General features: G+C 33.8%; 1 protein-coding gene and 1 long non-coding RNA gene across 7 annotated transcripts in view; one reads left to right on the forward strand and one right to left on the reverse strand.

The window, feature by feature from the left end:
* The window catches only part of LOC112142965 (actin-binding LIM protein 3), a 46622-nt gene extending 31479 nt beyond the window's left edge, over positions 1 to 15143 (forward strand). For 3 of the 5 annotated variants that reach the window (XM_024266668.2, XM_024266669.2, XM_024266670.2), the window contains 15 exons: positions 2103 to 2183; positions 2324 to 2479; positions 2577 to 2606; positions 3244 to 3355; positions 3541 to 3648; positions 4940 to 4990; positions 6132 to 6263; positions 6376 to 6440; positions 6776 to 6917; positions 8319 to 8348; positions 11530 to 11588; positions 13699 to 13765; positions 13932 to 13939; positions 14258 to 14338; positions 14746 to 15143. In XM_024266668.2, coding sequence (XP_024122436.1) covers positions 2103 to 2183; positions 2324 to 2479; positions 2577 to 2606; positions 3244 to 3355; positions 3541 to 3648; positions 4940 to 4990; positions 6132 to 6263; positions 6376 to 6440; positions 6776 to 6917; positions 8319 to 8348; positions 11530 to 11588; positions 13699 to 13765; positions 13932 to 13939; positions 14258 to 14338; positions 14746 to 14859 — 1236 coding nt within the window. In that variant the 3' untranslated portion in view covers positions 14860 to 15143. The remainder of the gene's footprint in view (positions 1 to 2102; positions 2184 to 2323; positions 2480 to 2576; positions 2607 to 3243; positions 3356 to 3540; positions 3649 to 4939; positions 4991 to 6131; positions 6264 to 6375; positions 6441 to 6775; positions 6918 to 8318; positions 8349 to 11529; positions 11589 to 13698; positions 13766 to 13931; positions 13940 to 14257; positions 14339 to 14745) is intronic. The other 2 variants (XM_024266672.2, XM_024266673.2) reach the window with 1 other exon arrangement.
* The window catches only part of LOC118599674, a 14824-nt gene continuing 2256 nt past the window's right edge, over positions 5922 to 18489 (reverse strand). For both annotated transcript variants that reach the window (XR_004949119.1, XR_004949120.1), the window contains exon 2: positions 5922 to 6947. This is a non-coding gene — a long non-coding RNA (uncharacterized LOC118599674). The remainder of the gene's footprint in view (positions 6948 to 18489) is intronic.

The raw sequence follows: 18489 nt of genomic DNA on the forward strand, positions 1-18489 counted from the left end.
TTTTTTAACTACATGATTTTGTCTTGAGTTTCAACAGGAACATGAGTTTAAAAATGATTTACTAACAGAATTTACAAGGTTTTTCAAATCATTTACTAACATGAGCTTACAACTTAAAGGGTAACCAAACAGGGAAGTTGGAAGCTGACTCCACCCACAGCCGAAATTTAGAAATCCAGTCAGATGGGCGGGGCTTGGGGGCAGGACTGTTATCATTACTGGAGCTGCAGATCATGACGTCAAACTTCTGAAACCTACATGACCAATCACAAAATTCAACTGTAATACCTTGTTTCAACCTATGGGGGGCAGCACACAGATTGTTTTGACTATATTTTAAAGAATTAAACACGTTTATTTTCATTTGACAACAAATTGGCAATGACCAACAGACTGCACTTTTAAAACCTCATTTATAGAGATCAACAGACAAAAAAATTGATTTAGGGTTTGGTTACCCTTTAAAGAGCCACCTTTATATAACTGGTTTAAATAACATTTTTTACATTTTTAATTAATTATGTCTTAACATATCATTAGCAAATACATTATAGTAAACATTTTTAATCATGAATAAAGTGTTAATAACACTTATAAGCTACTTGTTAATGCTTAATAAAGTATAAGTGAGGCTCTATAGATGATTAATTAAGTGTTAACTCATGTTTAACTAATGCTTCATAGTTTAAACTTAAAATAAAGTGTTACATATTTTTTATTTGGGTCTTTAAACGCTACACACCCGCACTACTTCCAAACAATAATTAACATTGATCAAAAAGATCATTATCGAAGATCATCCATAAATACCAAGGATACATTTTACACAGAAACAAAACTTAAATACTCAACCAAATTTATTCCATACATAAACATGTACAAAGCACATACACAAATGCATACATATTTACTTATACATAATTAAATTTCACAACTATTTACCAATTATTTGATATTTTTACAGTAACCTTTTTTTTAACAATATTAACTAAATTACAATCTTTATCCAAACATTTTTTTTGTCCAAAAACAGAAGAATATCTCCATTTTATATTTGTTCTTATTCCTTTCTTCCTTTAAAAAATGACTGAAGTGCAACCTACTTTTCACCCTCTGGGGTTTCAGATTTACAACAGCTAAATGCTAACTACCTAATACTGCATCATGTGATAATTTCCCTTAAATATCAAATTTTTTATTTTACTAAAACTTAATTTGGCCATCAGAGGGTTAAAAATTATTCGATTAATATATTGACCTAAGCAATATAAATTTGTACAATCTGCAAAAATAACAGCCTTAATATATATTTTTTGATACATTTGAATATAATTTAATTAAAGTATGAACAAGCATGGTCCTAAAACAGAGCCTTGTGGAATCCCAAAAGTTATTATTGTTTGTTTTGATATTTTACCATCATATTTACCTATATTTTTTAAATAACTTTGCAACCAGTTCTTAACCACCTCTCTTATACCGTAACATGTTTTTTGTAAAAATAGTCAATCCTTAATTGTATCAACTTTTTTGCTTAAATCAATTAAGATACTTGTGATATTTTCCTTGTGTTGTATTTTCTGTGAAATCATCACCTATTCTCCCAAAAGCCATACTGGCTGCAGTTTATTTAATATTTTATGTTTCTCTACCAAATTGTCAGGTTGCTAAAAAAAAAAAAATGATGCTCTAATATTTTTGAAAACTGAGTTCCGGTCTGTAATTGGTCACTTTCTTTTTGTCACAAACTTTATAAATGAAAATGTGAAAGGTTTGACTACACAATCAATAAAGTCTTTTATCCGATGTGCCAATATCCTTACAGTCTGAAGATCTTTTATTCTTACATTTATTCACAAACTCTGATATGTGCCTTTTAGGCTCCCTTAACTACATTACTATGTGATAAACTTATAATAATAATCCAGGATTAACTTAAGCTTTTGTTTGAATTCATTTATTTTACTTTTGAAAGAACATTTTACTGTTTGGAAAAACTCTGTTATTCCTGCCACATCATTCTTTTTTATTTGATTGTTCTACATGATTCCACCACTGAATTACTGTTATTCTCACTCTCTCTCCTACGTTCGGCCCACCAGCTGAGACGGACCTCTGAGACGGCATCGCTCTCCCCCTCAGGCTCGTCTCCTGTCCTCGGCTCACCTCACCGCCTCATCTGTGTGAGCGTCATCGGGGTTTACTTATTCTTAGCGAATAAAATCATCGATTTATATCTCCTCGAGGGAAATTAACGGCCATCCACTTTTCTGTGAAGCCCTCTTTTCTTTTTAATTGTGTGGATTTGTTTGTCCTCCTGCAGTCTAAAGCTAACAGTGACGTTTTGGACTACAAGCATCTGGCAGCTTTGCCCAAAGTCAAAGCTCTGTATGACATCCAGAGGCCGGACATCATCCCGTTCCAGGCCAACCACACAAAGCTTTCAGTTGACACCTTGGAGAGATACAACAGCGGTCAGGTACACACAAACACACAAGAAAATGAGTTGTTTAAATTATTTTAAGATAACAGGAAGTGATCTGAACGATTATCTAAAAACTCTCCTCTTTATCCAGTCCTTGGGCTCCTTATCACCATACTCTAATGTAAGTAGTCCAACAGTGTTTCCTCTCTTTAATTAAAAAGAGTAAATATATTGATTTAATTAAATGTGCAAATCTGAGTCATTTCATTGCTGTGGTGAATCTAAAATTACAAATTTAGATGGGTGAAAACAAACCTGCAACTTTGATTTCAAACTTTTACAAGCTGGTTTGCATAATAATGTTTATAAAATTTAATTTAATCACTTCAAGATTCAAGATACTTGTTTTTTTCCTGGGGTTTTAATATATTGATAATTGAATTTGGCAGATTTCTTTCAAATTTTTAAAATGGGAAAACAATAAAAAGTTAAGAATAATGCAAAAAAATTGATACATTTTGTACCAAAGAAACTGATTGAAAAGACTTTAAATGTATTAGTGTTGTTTTTATTATTAATATTAAACCTTTTTCAATGAAGCTTTATTTATAGAGCACTTTAAAAGAAAAACAGAAAAAATTCATATCATTGTTATTTAATTTTAAAGAAAAAAGCACATTGTATCATAGGCTTGGCTTTAAAAAGAGTATTTTCAGGATGATCAAAGTACCAAATAAAATGTACTTTTTGGAAATGGCTGCATACTTGTACACATTTGCAGTAACAGGTTCATCCTCCGACTGTTTTTCTCCGTTCAGGATCTGTTGGATGGAGTGGATCTGAGAACGAGGCGTTCCTCCAGCTCCGCCTTCACCGACTCACCTGCACACAGTCGCCACGGAGGGTCCCCGCTACATTACTACATCCCAGGTAGCACCTCCTTCTGTGAATAAACGTGCACACACCTGTCATGTGTTCATTTCACACTTATAAGGTTTCTAAGAGACTACATGGGTCATCTCTGACGCACAGAGTCATTGTTTGTGTGTTTTTCATGTTTGGGGGCCATTTGTGTTTTTGGTTTCTGTCGTTGTGCTCGCCTGCTCGGACCGCAGGCAGTGAGAGTGGCAGGAGCTCACCTTATTACAGTCAGCCAGAGCCCAGGTCCACCACCCCCACCACCTCCTCCACCTTCCAAGCCCTCAAGCATTTCCATGTTCCAGGTAGGAAGTTGTTCGTAGTTTCAACCCCTGACCTGCTTGCTAACCCAAAACAGTGAACAACTGTCAATCAACATTAACTTTTTGTGCATTCAGATAAACTAGATCAATAATATATCTATAGGTGTGACTTGAAAACCAAGGTAGAAACGGGTAAAGTAAATGTTATCGTTAAACTATTTGAGTTCATTTTTTATTTACTTTTTTCTTTTTTAAAATCTTGTAACTCAAAAAAACATATATATTTTTTTTTAAATAACTTAATTTAAAAAAATTATTTTTTCCTCTTTTTATTTTAACAAATACTTTAATTGAAAATTATCTGTTTTTAACAAATAGTTTACATAAAAAAGAAATATATATATTTTTTTCAAATATTTTAATTTAAAAAAAGTGTTTTTGTATTTTTTTAACAAATATTTTAATTCAAAAAATGTATTTTTTGTCTTTTTTAACCAGTATTTTACATAAAGTAATTTTACAAATACTTTAATTAAAAAGATCCTTTTGTTTTATTTTGTCTTATACACATATTTTTATTTAAAACTGCATTTTTTGTCTTTTTTTTAACATTTTTTAATAAAAAAGATAGTTTGTGTCTTTTTGTTTTTACAAATATTTTGATTAAAATGTTTTTTTTTTTCGTTTTCTTTTTACATAAAAATGACGTAAAAGGCAACAACAGCTCTCTATATCTATATCTATCCATCCAATTTCTTAACCCACTAAATCCCTTTTGGGCTCATGGGGTTGCTGGAGCCTGTCATGTACTGTTTGTCAAAGTTTAATAGTTATTTTTTTATTCTGTTTTAATTTATTTTACTTTAAAAAAAGCTTCATCTGATCACTGCAAGCTGTTCCTCTCCTTCAAACCAGTCATCTGCATTCTTGTCTTGTTCTTCATGTGTCTTTGTCATTTGTGTTTTCTTGTTTGGAAGAATTTCTTTCCTTCTTCAAATCTGCAACAAAAGCACTTTGTTCTTGCTTTTCACAAAACACAAAATGTATTTGGAACATGCTTTTATCCAGGACATACAGAGGCTCCAGTGGGAGTCAAAGCTCTAACTTAGTCAGGTAGTTATCACGAAACATTTGTTTCTTCTTTTGTAATGGAGGGATTTTATTTTGTGTGAAACTTGTGCTCAAACTGTATTAATACTCTAACTTCAGAAATTGTATATCAACTATATTTCTATCAAGTTATTTAATTGAACATTTATAAAGTTCAAATATATAATTGCACTCTTTTCACAATTCATTTATGCAGTTGAAACATGTTTGTATCTGTTTTCAGCTTCAGAGGAAACCAACATCTACAGAAAACCCCCGATCTACAAGAGACAAGGTAGATTCTTGGTGTAATGCGGTTTTAATGTGCCTTGTTGGAAAAGCCGAGGCGGGATTGTTCGCTCAAAAGCTGATTTTGCAAAACTTTCTGTGGGATCCGTGTATTTTTGAATCAAACACATCTCACTCCAGGCTTCTTCTTTTGCAGCTCTATTCCAAATTATGTTTTTCTCCTCCATGATCAATTTTCAAACACTTGGTACTTCCATGAATTCTAAAGGATGCTATATGTCACTACCAAAGCCGAGTCCCTGACTGGTCACAGTTTGACCCGGTTTTACCTGTAATCTGAGTTTACTAATTTTGTACATTGAACCTGAAAATAGTTAATAAAAAATTCCGTAGCTACTCCACTCTACTTTTTGTTGACTTCTCCTGAATTGGAAGTTAGAAGTTTGTTGCCACATTAAAATCTGATTTCAAATTAAGCTGATGCCTCAAGGGGGTAAAGTGAAACTGATAGAAGCCCTGCCAAATCCAGAGCGCAGGTGATCAATCAGTGCAGAGGCGGCAGATCCTACAAAATTACAGTTCCTCTGAAAGACCTCCACATGATTTAAGCTCCAGAAAGTGCTGACAAACCGCTCTCCCCAGCTGGCAATCTGATCTGGCATGGGTGGAGGAATTTATATTTACACCATGAATCTTGTTACTGAGGATTTTTTATATTTATATATTTTCAGATCAATAAACAGCTAAATATGCTCCTTTAGTGCTTAAGTGTAAGGGATCATGAAAGGTAACTGCAGCCTGAAAATGTTTTTTGTTTCTTTGATAAAATTGGAGAATAGGCTAATATACAGAAAAGGAGTTTGGAGGAATAAAACTGATTAAAACTTGTTTAGAAGTTGGCTACATTTTGGACTTTTTTAATTAAAATATTTGTTTTTTAAAGAAAATAATTCTTTAAAAAAAACGTTAACTTTCCATTTTTTTTTCCTTTTTTGTCCTATTCATCCAAAACTAATCTGGCTAAAAATAATTAGCTCTTGTAACCACATTTGTGCACATTTGCAATTCTTAGTTTTAGATGTCTATGCTAATAATCCAGTTAAAGAAACATGATTTTTTTTTCACTTTTCAAACAATCTTCTAGTTCAAAATTTATAGTTTCTATTTCTCAAATTGTCTTTCTTTAGACGTTTCCGCTTCTCCAACTGCCAGTAAGATGAAGACCAACGAGAATCATGTCAAATCCAACCACTTTTCCAACTACAACAACCTTTACCACACAGCCTCCAACTACTATCCATATATCGGCTCTCCTAAAGGTAAATATTAAATATTTCTGTGGAAATGTTGGTCAGCGGTAACAGCAAGACTCAATGACTGCTTTTAAAAGTGGAAGTTTTGCTGTTTTCCTTCCATCCTTGCTGTGTTCAGTCTCCAGGATGAGGAGGTTTTCATCTGGAGGAGAGGAGGACGGATGGAATCAAAACATAAACAAGGTAAGTCAGAGAGACATTTCCTTCCTGTTTATAATTTAAGTTAGGGTTAATTTTTAATGAGGCAGTTAATTAAAGCTTCTCTCCAACCCGCCTCCCTGGACACGACCACAAACCGTTCCTCCTCCACTGTTTCCTCCTTTTATCAGCGATCATTTATCGTTCTATTACAACAGACGACGCATTTCCGTCTCGTGATACTTTGTTCCATTTTTACTTGCTCATCCTTTCCACTCAGTGTTTGCTCCATCTGTCTCTGGTGTTGTGGCCTCTTTTCTCTTCTCTTTAATTCATTTATGTACTTCTCCTTCATGTTTTTTTTTTCTTTCTCGATGCAGGGAATTGGAAGGATGATCCTGAAGGAGGAGATGAAGGCACGATCAGCCTGTCACGAGAACGGCCACTGGGGAAGCACACGCAGCTCCCGATGTAGCAGCAAGGAGGCGCTAAACCATCTGGAGTACAGCTCTCTCAATGGGTGTAAGTCTTTTCATCAACTGCTTTTTCGATCTGTTAGGGCAGATAAGGAGAATGTATGAGATTTGTATTCTTAAATATGTATTAAAATTGAAAAATACAAGTTTATATTAGAGGGAAAATTATGCTTATAGATTGAACTAATAATTCTCCATTAAATAGTTTAAATCTTTTCATAGATATAGAAAAAACTGCCTCTCAATAGACTTAAAATGCAACTTTAAAAAAATTTTAGGAAAAAAAATCTTAGCTTTCATTTTTAAGTTAATATTATTAGTTAAATTTATAATTTAATGACCTCTGAATTTACAGAAGTCATTAAAAATAAAAATTTAATTAAATTAAAAGCAAAGATTGTTAAAGCTGCTCAAAGAGGATCTATGAAGCTGAAGTCATGGTGGATCTATTTGAGTTTTTAGTTTTTTTATGGACACTTTTTATCCTTACTAAATACCTAAACGCGCTCTTCTGCTGGTTTTTGTTGGTATTTCTTTTACTTTCTGGCTGCGAAAAGTTTCTCATGGTTGCATTCCAATTAAATATCACAAATTCATTTCAGAAAAAACAGTTTCAACCTCAAGATACTCTGGAATCCATTAAAATTACAAACAGCGGTGTGTCGTTCCCATAAACATGTACATTTTTAAACATGAATGGCACAAATTTGAGCCCAGCTGATGCTGCATAATGGATCCTGCGTGTTTCATATTTCATATAATGAGGGTTTGGATGTTGATGATGCTTCCTTGTTGCGTTTGTGCGGGACGTCTCCTCCTCACACAGCTGATGTTTTATACATGTCCCACAGTAGTTGGATTTATTATTTCCTCTCCATTAAAGAAACCTGCTTTTTTTGTGGTGGATGGTTGAGCCTTTCTGAAGTCAGACTCATTTTCTCAGGCAGTTATGGGCGAAAATATTCGCCACATGCAGTGAAGTCACAGTATAAAACATTTAGAGGGCAGCCAATGTTTATACTGTATAAAACCACGTCAGCATTTAGTTTCAGGGGGAAAAATGTTGATTAAAGTGATGATAAATCAGAATGTCTTTTTTTGCCTTAGCTGGTCAAGTTGTTAAAATAAAACATTTTGTAAGTACATTTTGAAATATTACAATAAATTATTGATTTTGATTGTATCCAACCATCAGATATCAAGCAATCTGTGATGATTCAGTTAGAAGTTCAGATTAAATTAAGCAAATATTTCTACTAATCTATCTTTGACTATAAATGAGATAAAAAGAGTTGATTAACAAAATCTAATTTAAATCTCCAACATAAACCATATAATTCCCTTTATTAACAGAAGAGTTTTTGTTCAATCCTAACTGAAAGACAAATAAAACTTAATATATAAGATTGAGATTTGAAACTAAATCTGTTTCCTCTCTGTGTCGCAGCTCCCAGATCCATCTACAGTGCAGACGCCAGTGAGTAGATCCTCAATCTGTTTAGATCTACAGTATGTGTTCGTCTCGAGGGGGTGGAACAGGTTTATCCTTTTTTATATAAAGTTGTGGAGCTTTTTTTTACATATTAAAAGACCCACTTTGATAAAGATGCATTATTGTAAAGCAAAATCTCCCTGATGTCTTGTTGAAAGAAGAAGCTGCAAAGGAGAAACTCATTATTTTTCCCTGCATGAGCCGTGCAGCGACTCTCCTGCTGGTGTTCTGCTGCGTCACCGTGTCTCATGTCATCTCTCTGACATCTCTGTGTAATTCAATTCCACTGAACATGAAAGCGAATAGAAGGGATGGAAACCGAAGACAAAACAGACAAAGACGAGTAAAAATAAAAAGAGTTAAGAATGTAGCCTTGAAAGTAAAAAATAGAGAAGTTTGAAAAGATGAGCAACAGAAGGCTTTGCGGGGGTTTTGTGTGGCTCTGCTGTCCTCTGCTGCTGCAAGAATGTACAAAAAAAAAAGAAAAGGGAAGAGGATGCTCTGTTGCTCTTGGTTACCATCGGTTACCAGGAAGCTGCTCGTCCTGCTGGAAACATAAGAACAGAAAAAGGTGTTTATATAATCATTAAAAAAATTAAAAATAAGTGGTGGTGGACCCATCAATATAGGAGACAGGACTGTAGCAAGAACTTGAAGAAATAAGAGAAAACAATAAGAAACCACAAAAAATAAGATTCAACAACTGAAATCTTCCTTCACTTTTGCGTCTGACGGTTATGCCATCCAACAGATTAAATCCTCCAGAGCAGATCATTTCTCGTCTGTGTGGGAAAACAGTCGCAACACTACAAAGGAGTTCTTCAGCAGCAGTATGAGAAAAATATGTCAGAAGAAAACCCAGTGCTGCAGAAGTACTCTCCCCCAGTGTAACATTCTTCGAGAATGCTGGGAAAAAAATGGATTAAAAGCCTTTTTTTTCTAATCTTTCAGAAACTTGTCAGTAAGACCCTGCTGAGCTGTGGAGAAGCTGCTCAGATGCCGTTCAAGTAGCTTTCCAAATCCAGTGGAAGCTTAGTTAGCTGCAAATTAGAAAAGAACTAAGCTCTTATACAATGCAAAATCAAACATTTCCGCATGGATATCATACAAATTCTTCTCACCTACAACACATAATTGAACTTAATTCATTTTTTTGTATACAAAGTGGTTTTTGAATGCAGGAGACATGATTTTGTTGCAGGAATTTCCTCTTTGCCTTTAATCTGTTCCCTTTAGGAGTCATTTTAGGAGTAAATCATCTGTTTCTAACAAAGGGATCTGCAACCTTCAACACTTCATCCTTTAGAAAAATAGAACACTGGTTATTGTAACTGTTAGGATGAACATAAATTAACTAATTTTTTGCATAAATATAAAGAAAACATACAAATATAAAATAGTTTATCGTTTTTCACTGAGATTCCTTTGACTTCCTTTCAAAATAAAAGACGTCCTGTGTCACATATGATCGTCTCAATGTTGCAGTAGTTGGTTTAAGGTCAGTGGTGGTTAAAAAACAATTTATTTTACTATTTTTGAAACAGAAATTCGTAAATCTAACTAACCAATAATAAATTAGAGCTAATTAAATGACCCTTACCATATTTTTCTAACCATAAAGCACACCTAAAATTCTCTATTTTTTTCTTTCAAAAATAGAAAATTTGCCTTATAATCCGATGCGTCTCATGCAAATTGACCCTTTGAGATAAACTTGAGGCTCTTAAAATTCTATGTAAATATTTAACTCAACTTGGTTAAACTACAAAGCCAAACTGCTTGATGGATTGCTGGAGCATTATGGGTAATGCAATCGTAGTGTCCTCCTACTGTTTGTGAATAAGTTGAATAATGTTTGAGTTAGGGCTGTCCAATTATTGCGCCAACTGCGATTAATTAATTACAGACATTTTAGCTCGTTATTATTTTTTTATTCTGTTAATCTAATTTTTGCGTCGGATTTTTACTTTTGTGTTCTGCAGACCTGGAGGAACGTTTTATCCCCCTCATACCATGGTCATTTAAAATAAAATATAAGTATTATATAAATTATTAGAGTTTCCGGCCTGTTATATTTTTGACTTTTAATTGTTCTTTTATTACAAAAGCGTTGTTAAATACGTGGTGCGTCGTGTTGTCATGGTAGCACTCTGCTCTAGCTGCTTCTTGAGAATGATGATCGTCATGAGAAGTTAAAAAAACACGTCCTTTTAGAGGAAAAACTCACCTCTTGTCACTTGTTTTTGTCTAGATAATGCAGCAAAAGTTTATTTTAAAAAATTACTAAGTTTTAATAATTCAATTCCTCTGCGGTCTTTCATGTTTTTCTTTCTTAGATTCTCTTTTTATTTATTTTCTGCTTTATCCCAGTCTTTAAAATGATCAAATTCACCCAGTTAGGTTAAAGAAAACTATAGAATTTCTCTTATGTCTTTTCTACTGTCCTCTGGTATGATATCAACATTTGAATTATGGTATAAGAAGTTTGTGTTCAATATTTTTTGGATTGCTCAAAAAAGATGGCTTTTTTTGTTTGTTTTTTGTTATTTGTTCAACATTGAAAAAAAATACCCTTTGGTGGTGTAAAAGTAAAAGTTGAAAGTCTTTTATATTAAAAAAATAATAATAAATCCCCCTTTTTAGTTTTATTCTGATATTTTACTGCACCAGAATGTCACAAACTTCAATAAAATACATTAAAATTAAGCTTTTAACAGCTATTAATGGGTTGAAAACTATTAGTATGTTTGTTTGTTTATTTTGTTTTTTTAGCTTTAATACTTATCTACTTTTACATGAAATTTACTTAAAAAAAACAAAAAACTTTTCATTCCTTTCAACACGTCTAAACCATCTTAATTGCTCTTAATCATGGAAAGATGTATTCGCATTTATATGTAGATCTCACTTTCAATCCATTAAATAGAGTTTGATTAATTGTGTAAAATGAAGTGGGAGGAATCTCATTTATTTCATTCCACCTCTATGATGTTCTAATTAACTTTTTGTTACATAGTTGTCATAATCTGGGTCTCAACATTTATTTAAAGTTACACTTAATCAGTTCAAGTGCAGATGATTTATTAATTAACAATAATGTTTTAAACCAAAAAAACTCAACTTAAAAGGCAGTAATCGTGATAGTTTTTTATGCTTATTTTGTCAGATTCATACACGTCCAAGTCTTCTTCACTCCCCGGCTATGGCAGAAATGGACTGAACAGGGTAAGAATTCGTGATCTTTGTGTATGAAAGCTTATATTTTGTTAGATTTTATGAGCTGATCCACCAATAGTTAAACTTTGACTTTAATTTTTTTCAATAAACATTTTTATAACGAGGAATATGCTTCATTCTTTTTTTAGATACTACATTCAGACTTGAAAATAAAATAAAATTAACATATTGTCAAGTTTTTCATGGTTCATAAATTCTTAAACATGTAGCTGAATGTTTTATCCTTACAATGGTAGTAAATGTTACCCAAAAGAACAATATTCCATCATGTACCATCTCACATTTAATTTTTTTTCTTGTTTTTGAAGTAAATTTTTTTTGTTTTATCAGAGAGTCAATTAACTCAAATGTTTCTTCATCATTTAGTTTCATAAAACTTGTTAAGTGACTTCATTTATGTTCCATGGTTATCTATTAAAAACTCTAAATGTCAGAATTATATATATTTTTTTAAATCATAATTTGTTTAAATTTACTTTATAACTGCTTGATTTTTTATTTATTTAAAGGTTTTACTTGGAGCTGACAAAAAAAAACGTAGGAAACCAAAAATGTCAGCAAGTGCACGTAGATTTTTTACATTTCTATTGATAGCATGTTTGCATTTTTAAGCTTTAACATTATTTTCTTTCAAAAACAAGAGACGTCTCAATGTGAGATAGTTCCAGAAACAGCAGGAGATGCAGACAGACTCAGACAGGCCATTCAGTGCCCTTTCAGTGAATGTTAATCTATGGCAAAGGCCAGACCAGACACTCATTTGTGTCGGTTTACTTCCTGAGGCCAACTAGTAAATGGCAATAGTTAAACAACGGACTTTTACTTTTGATTAGGTCACTTTTGAGAATTCTCAGTTTATTTCTATCCACTGTTAGGTTGATAAAATCTCTTTTTCTCTTTAAGATCAGGGTTTGGGACTTTTTTAAGAGGCATATCTCATGCTAAATCAACTTCATAATGTTCATTCCTCACTATAAACAATCTCAACGTGTCATTTTTAACGCATTTCTGAGCATTCCTCCAGAAATCTACGCCCTGAGCACCAGCCCCTCCCAACTCACAAAAACTTCTCACGACATGATGTCACAAATTGAGGACAGCCCCTTTCAGGGAGAGTCTTCGCTGCAAGAAGCGCCCTCCAGGCTAACACAAACACCCATTTTTTCTTTGAAGCTAGCAGTGATCAGGCGCTAGCTTCACTTCTCAGCCAGCAGTAATCATCCACTAACTTTGCTGCTCAGCTAGCGATGATCTACACTAGCTTCATCGCTAAGCTAGCAGTAATCATCCACTAACTTTGCTGCTCAGCAAGCGGTAATCCTACACTAGCTTCATAGCTCAGCTAGCGGAAATCCTACGCTAGCTTCATAGCTCAGCTAGCATGATCTACACTAGCTTCATAGCTCAGCTAGCGGTAATCATCTGCTAACTTTGCTGCTCAGCTAGTGATGAGCTACACTAGCTTCATAGCTCAGCTAGCGGTAATCATTCGCTAACTTCGCTGCTCAGCTAGCGATTATCTACCCTTGCTTCATCGCTCAGCTAGCAGTAATCATCCGCTAACTTCGCTGCTCAGCTAGCGATGATCTACACTAGCTTCATCGCTAAGCTAGCAGTAATCATCCACTAACTTTGGTGCTCAGCTAGTGATGATCTACACTAGCTTCATAGCTCAGCTAGCGGTAATCCTACACTAGCTTCATAGCTCAGCTAGGGTGATTATCCGCTAACTTTGCTGCTCGGCTAGCGGTGCTTGTGGTCGAATGGTCCAGACCAATCGCAATTTTCCACGTCATCAAGTCGCAAGCCCTGAGCCGATCTTGCTGGCTGACCACGTGTGGTACCTACACTGGCTCTGGGATGACATCATAAAAATTAAAAAAAAAATCATGAAAATAACTCATATTTTATAAATATGTTGCTCTTTAGTGTTCCAAAAGTAATATATGATCATATTTATGGATTCTGATGATTTACTCTGAAAAAGCTTGGCAGAGACCCTTTAAGGAAAATGTGTATTCTTTTCTAAAAGGAGTTTGATTAATGTTTATAGTTTATTGTCATGTTTTCCTAAAGAGCTGTTGTTGTTTTCTGGCAGCCTGGAAGTGCGAATGCGGATTATTACCAGTATGACAGCAGTAATGCAGTTAATTGGCAGATCAGAGGTAAGCTGGTTCAGCTTCAATCTGCTCATCCACATTCTTCGTAATCTCTTCTAATCTATGCCCTCCTGCATGCTTCCTTCTTAACTTTTGCCGACTTGACATACTAATAGAGCAAGGTGTCGGCAAGTCCAACAGCTCTTGATCATATTTTCTCTTTTTTTTTCAGAATACAAAGTAAGCCAAAGCACATGGGCTGGTGAACGCATCTGACTCAGTAACACCCACTCATGGATAGTCTGTAAAATGAACGTTCTCTCTGGTTAAATGCCAAATATCAGACTTCTTTGTAGTGTCTATGAATAATTTAGGACAAAATATTCAAAATGTAACATAATAAAAAGAAATTGTTGGGTAATGTGATACAAAAATCAAATTAAACTTTATTTATATGTACAACAAAGGAAACAGAATACAATACTATCATCATTTGGAGCAAATGTAATCTGGATTTTTTTATAGAACTGTTGAGAATTCCATCTTTACCTTCTTCAGATCTACCCATATGAAGCTCTTGTAGTGTCAGTGAGAGGACAACACCCCGTCCCTGCAGATGTGGACCGAGCCCGATTAGAGGTAAACAATTATTCTTCAGAATCTAACGGAGGAATTTATTGTCAACCTAAAATACTAATTGGGAATTAAGCCAAATTGTTTTCAGGTAACTTCTGTAAGATTATGAGGAACACTGACAATTGTAGGTCAAGTACCTGTCCCATAATAGATCTAGAAGCATCGTATTTTTGGAATAGGACCTGGAGATGCTGCAAAACCTTTGCAAGATGAGTACCAATATGCTAAACAATTTAGCCAAAACCTCATAAATGGGAAAAAAATCCTGACTCAGCTGGATGATAATTTGCTTATATATGTTTTTTTTTTCCTTTGAGGTCAATCGGTGTCTTTTGGCTTGAATTATCATTTTTTAAAAACCATGTTATTATATTTATGCTTATTTTGTGACCTGATCTTTCCTCTTGCAGCGTCACCTTTCACCAGATGAGTTTTACAGAGTCTTTGGCATGTCCATGTCAGCCTTTGACCGTCTCGCGCAGTGGAAAAAGAACGAACTGAAGAAACAAGTCCGACTCTTTTGAAGAAAAAAAAACCTGAAACAACAAAATCTATCTGACCTGGTGCTGGTCCAACATCAACAGTGTGCTATCAAAGTAGCTTCCACTCAAAAATGGCTGGTCCTGGAAGTGTCAGCAGAAAAATTCATCAGCTTCCTGTTCTTGATGTGCACTAGGATTTCTTAAGCAATACCTGTGAGGACGGCCAACTGGGCCGGACAAGGAAAAACTGGGTGAAAGGAGAAAAACGGAGCTGAAAACAGGACTTGGATTTCAACTGACATGCCAAAAAAAAAAAAAAATGGGTGCAAAGCTAAGTTATCTGGTTTTCTACCAGCAGATGGCAGTGTTGCTATTGTAATCTGCAGTATATATATGAAACCTGAAAATCTGCCAATATTTATGATAAAAATGGGATGATCCTGAAGAACTGCCTAGGAAACAGAAGGAAATATTTAGGATTTATCAAGAGAAACTCACACAACAGCACCTAAGATGCAACATCTAAACTCACTTCACAGGCTTATAAAGTTCAGGTATACGCTAAAGAGCAATGATTTTTCTCTACTTTGTTAGTTTTAAACACATAGTTAAGGTTATTTTCTGCTGATTTGAAGCCATATTGGTTGCTAAAACCTGTTTTTTGATAACTTATTAACAGTTTACTCACATGTCTGAAAACTGATTTGAACTCACTGCAGATGTACATGAAGTTAAGATGTTGAAGGTTTTGTAACATTTACACAAGAAAATGGAATTTAAAACTTCCCATAATGCATTTTTTCACCTAAACAGTTCAGAAAAGCTCCAACGCAGTGAGTACAGAAAATGATTGAATACAATTAAAACATATGCAAAATAAGAACAGATTAGTGTTAGTTATCTAGGTCAATCAGAATTAGTTATTTGAGTAAAAGAGTTAAGGGTGCTGACGTGGATCAAAAATAACGACAGGAAAAAAAGGAAGTTTGTGATGAAACATACAAGGTAAAATAAAATAAAGAAAATGTTCAATTTTTTAAGCACTTCAAATGAAGACAGCTGACTTAAAAGATTAAAAAAATGTATTATCTCAACGAACACAAAGTCCACGTTTACCTATTTGTCTATTTATTTATTTTAGAAAAGTCATGTTCAGGTGTTTAAAATCATGTTTAATGTATTAACCATGAACTGAACCAGGATGTAACTTTTCTTTCTATTGATTTTATTCACTATTTGCCATTTGCATCACCATGTCTCTCACTGCAAATTCAAAATAAATGAATGAATGGTTTGTAATTATTAGTACTGGTATTTCTGAACCTTAAATTACTCACAGAGGAGGTTAAGAAGATAAACACTGTTCTTACCACGAAGTATCTTAAGCAGCAGGCCGTGATGCTTGACATGATTAAACAACTACAAAATGCTGTCAAAGAAAAGGATACAATAAGGACTTTAAACTCCATGATTAAAAAGCTTAAAGTTTAAATCCATAAACTATCTCATACCAGACATGTGCTAATATTATGTTTAATATATACAAATAATCCAAGACATGATTTCCAGAGGGATTTCTTGGTCTTTTAACCTTGCCTGAAGCATATAAATACAGACGTCAACAACAACTTTCCCTCTGATGATTATGAGGAGAACATTAAGGACTTATACTTAGACTGTCATGTAATTATGTCGTGAGAATAAAAGTTTGAGCTATAAGTCTTTAGTTAATTCAAAATTAACTGATTTAGAAATTGATGAAAACAATATTGAAACAAATATGATTATAACAAAGATCAAAATCTCAATGACAGTACAAAATGGAAGATGATTGATTTTCAATAATGCACTTTAACATTTCTAAAAACTTTGTGTCTGTTCCAGAATTTGATGTCAGATGTTCAGAGAATTGAGACAATCTGATGTGGAATTTAAAAGTATTATTTACTCACAACTCACAGGAAAAAAACAAAATACGAGGAGGAGTTGCTTCTTATGCCAATGCAAAGTTAAAGACTCACTCCAATCATCTTTTGAGATATTGTGAAAGCATTCAAAGTGCTGTTTTTTAATGATTATGCAGATTTTTTTTTTTTTAGTAAAAGCTTCAAAAACCTGTCATTTTCTAGGACGTAGTTTCTGCAAAGTTCACCAAAAAAATCGTCTCTGAGTTGTGGGCGGGACTGTCGGTATGAAGTAACCCCTCCCTCATTTCCCTTCATCCCTTCTCTCCCGCTAGCTTACAGCCCTTACAGCCCCAACTGCGTTTTTTTTTTTTGTGTCTGCTCCTGATTCCCAATGATTTGAATAAATAAATACTCCGAAATATGATTTTAAGCTTAATTTTCTTTTTATATGTCCCCCATCGTGACAAAAATGCTACTTTAAGCTGTAGAAAACGTCAAAAGTTTAAAGAAATGACTGGGAAAAACTAAACTTGTCAGTATATATGTGCATTGAATGTTGGAATCCTACTGACAACTTTGCAATACTGTCATCTAGTTGATATGTTTGAATAATAAATACAAATTCTAGGTTTCTTTGCAAAGTTATTCACAGCTTACAGACAAAACTAGCTTCTTTTGAAGACCATCTCTAAACTAAAAAGCAAATGATCTAAAAAGTATTTAAAGTTAATCACTTACACTTTTATTTTAACCAGCTTGAACAATTGCAATTCTCTTTTTAGCTGTTTTAGCAATTGTTCTATGAGCTAGCTTCAGCTGGTTCAAAACCCAGCAAGGCTTTTCACATCACTTCTGTCCTGTTTGAGCTACAATTTCTATATTCAGAAACTTTTTTTAATTTAGACACACCCAGTATGTGTGAGAACAAAGCTCTTCAAAAAGTTCAAAGTTAAAAGTCACACAAAAACTAGATGCATATTTGTACTAGGGGTCTGAAAACTGAGCAGCTTAGAGATTGTAAACACTGTTCCAATACTGGCTAGCTGTTACCACATGCATGACTGGTTGTAATCTGGTTTCGCACTAAAATCCCAAATTATAGAATTTAAAATATTTGATAAACTACAAGGAGTGAACCTGAAAAGTCTGATTCAAGTCAAAGCTGGTTGGACAAAGAGGAACAAAATATATTAGCACTAATATATATCGAATTACTTCTGGCCTTTATATCAAGTTTTTAAAAAATAAATAAATAAATATACTGAAAGGGTTTATTTAAAGAAGAAAAAACATCTAAACCAAACTGTGTTGTCTTTATCATTCCAGCCCTATGAAGACCCATATGTGAGGAGGCTCACATGTGGATGTGCTGCTGGCTGGGCAGAGTGCTTGTGAACATTTAAAAGAAGACGAAAGAAACCAGAAAGAAAAATATAAAAATGTTTAATTATTCTGTTTGGTTTGTTTATTCTAATAACCACAGGATGGTGATGTTTTAAAATGTAAAAATTAGATGCCATTTAAAAATATGTTGACATTTTTGTTACTTTTTAACAAAGTTAGGAGGCTGTCAGTCAGAGTTACCAATTTTTGGATAAATCAGAAATTATAAAATTCAAAATCTCATCAAGTTAAAGATCCACTCCGATCATCTTTTGAGGTATTTTAAAAGCGCTCCCAGTGGTCTTTTAGCTACAATTATCCGATTTAAGTCATAATGATAACAAAAAACTATGTTTTTTCTAGCACATAGTTTCTGCAGATC

Source organism: Oryzias melastigma, linkage group LG14, assembly GCF_002922805.2.
Source record: "Oryzias melastigma strain HK-1 linkage group LG14, ASM292280v2, whole genome shotgun sequence".
NCBI classification, from domain to species: domain Eukaryota; kingdom Metazoa; phylum Chordata; class Actinopteri; order Beloniformes; family Adrianichthyidae; genus Oryzias; species Oryzias melastigma.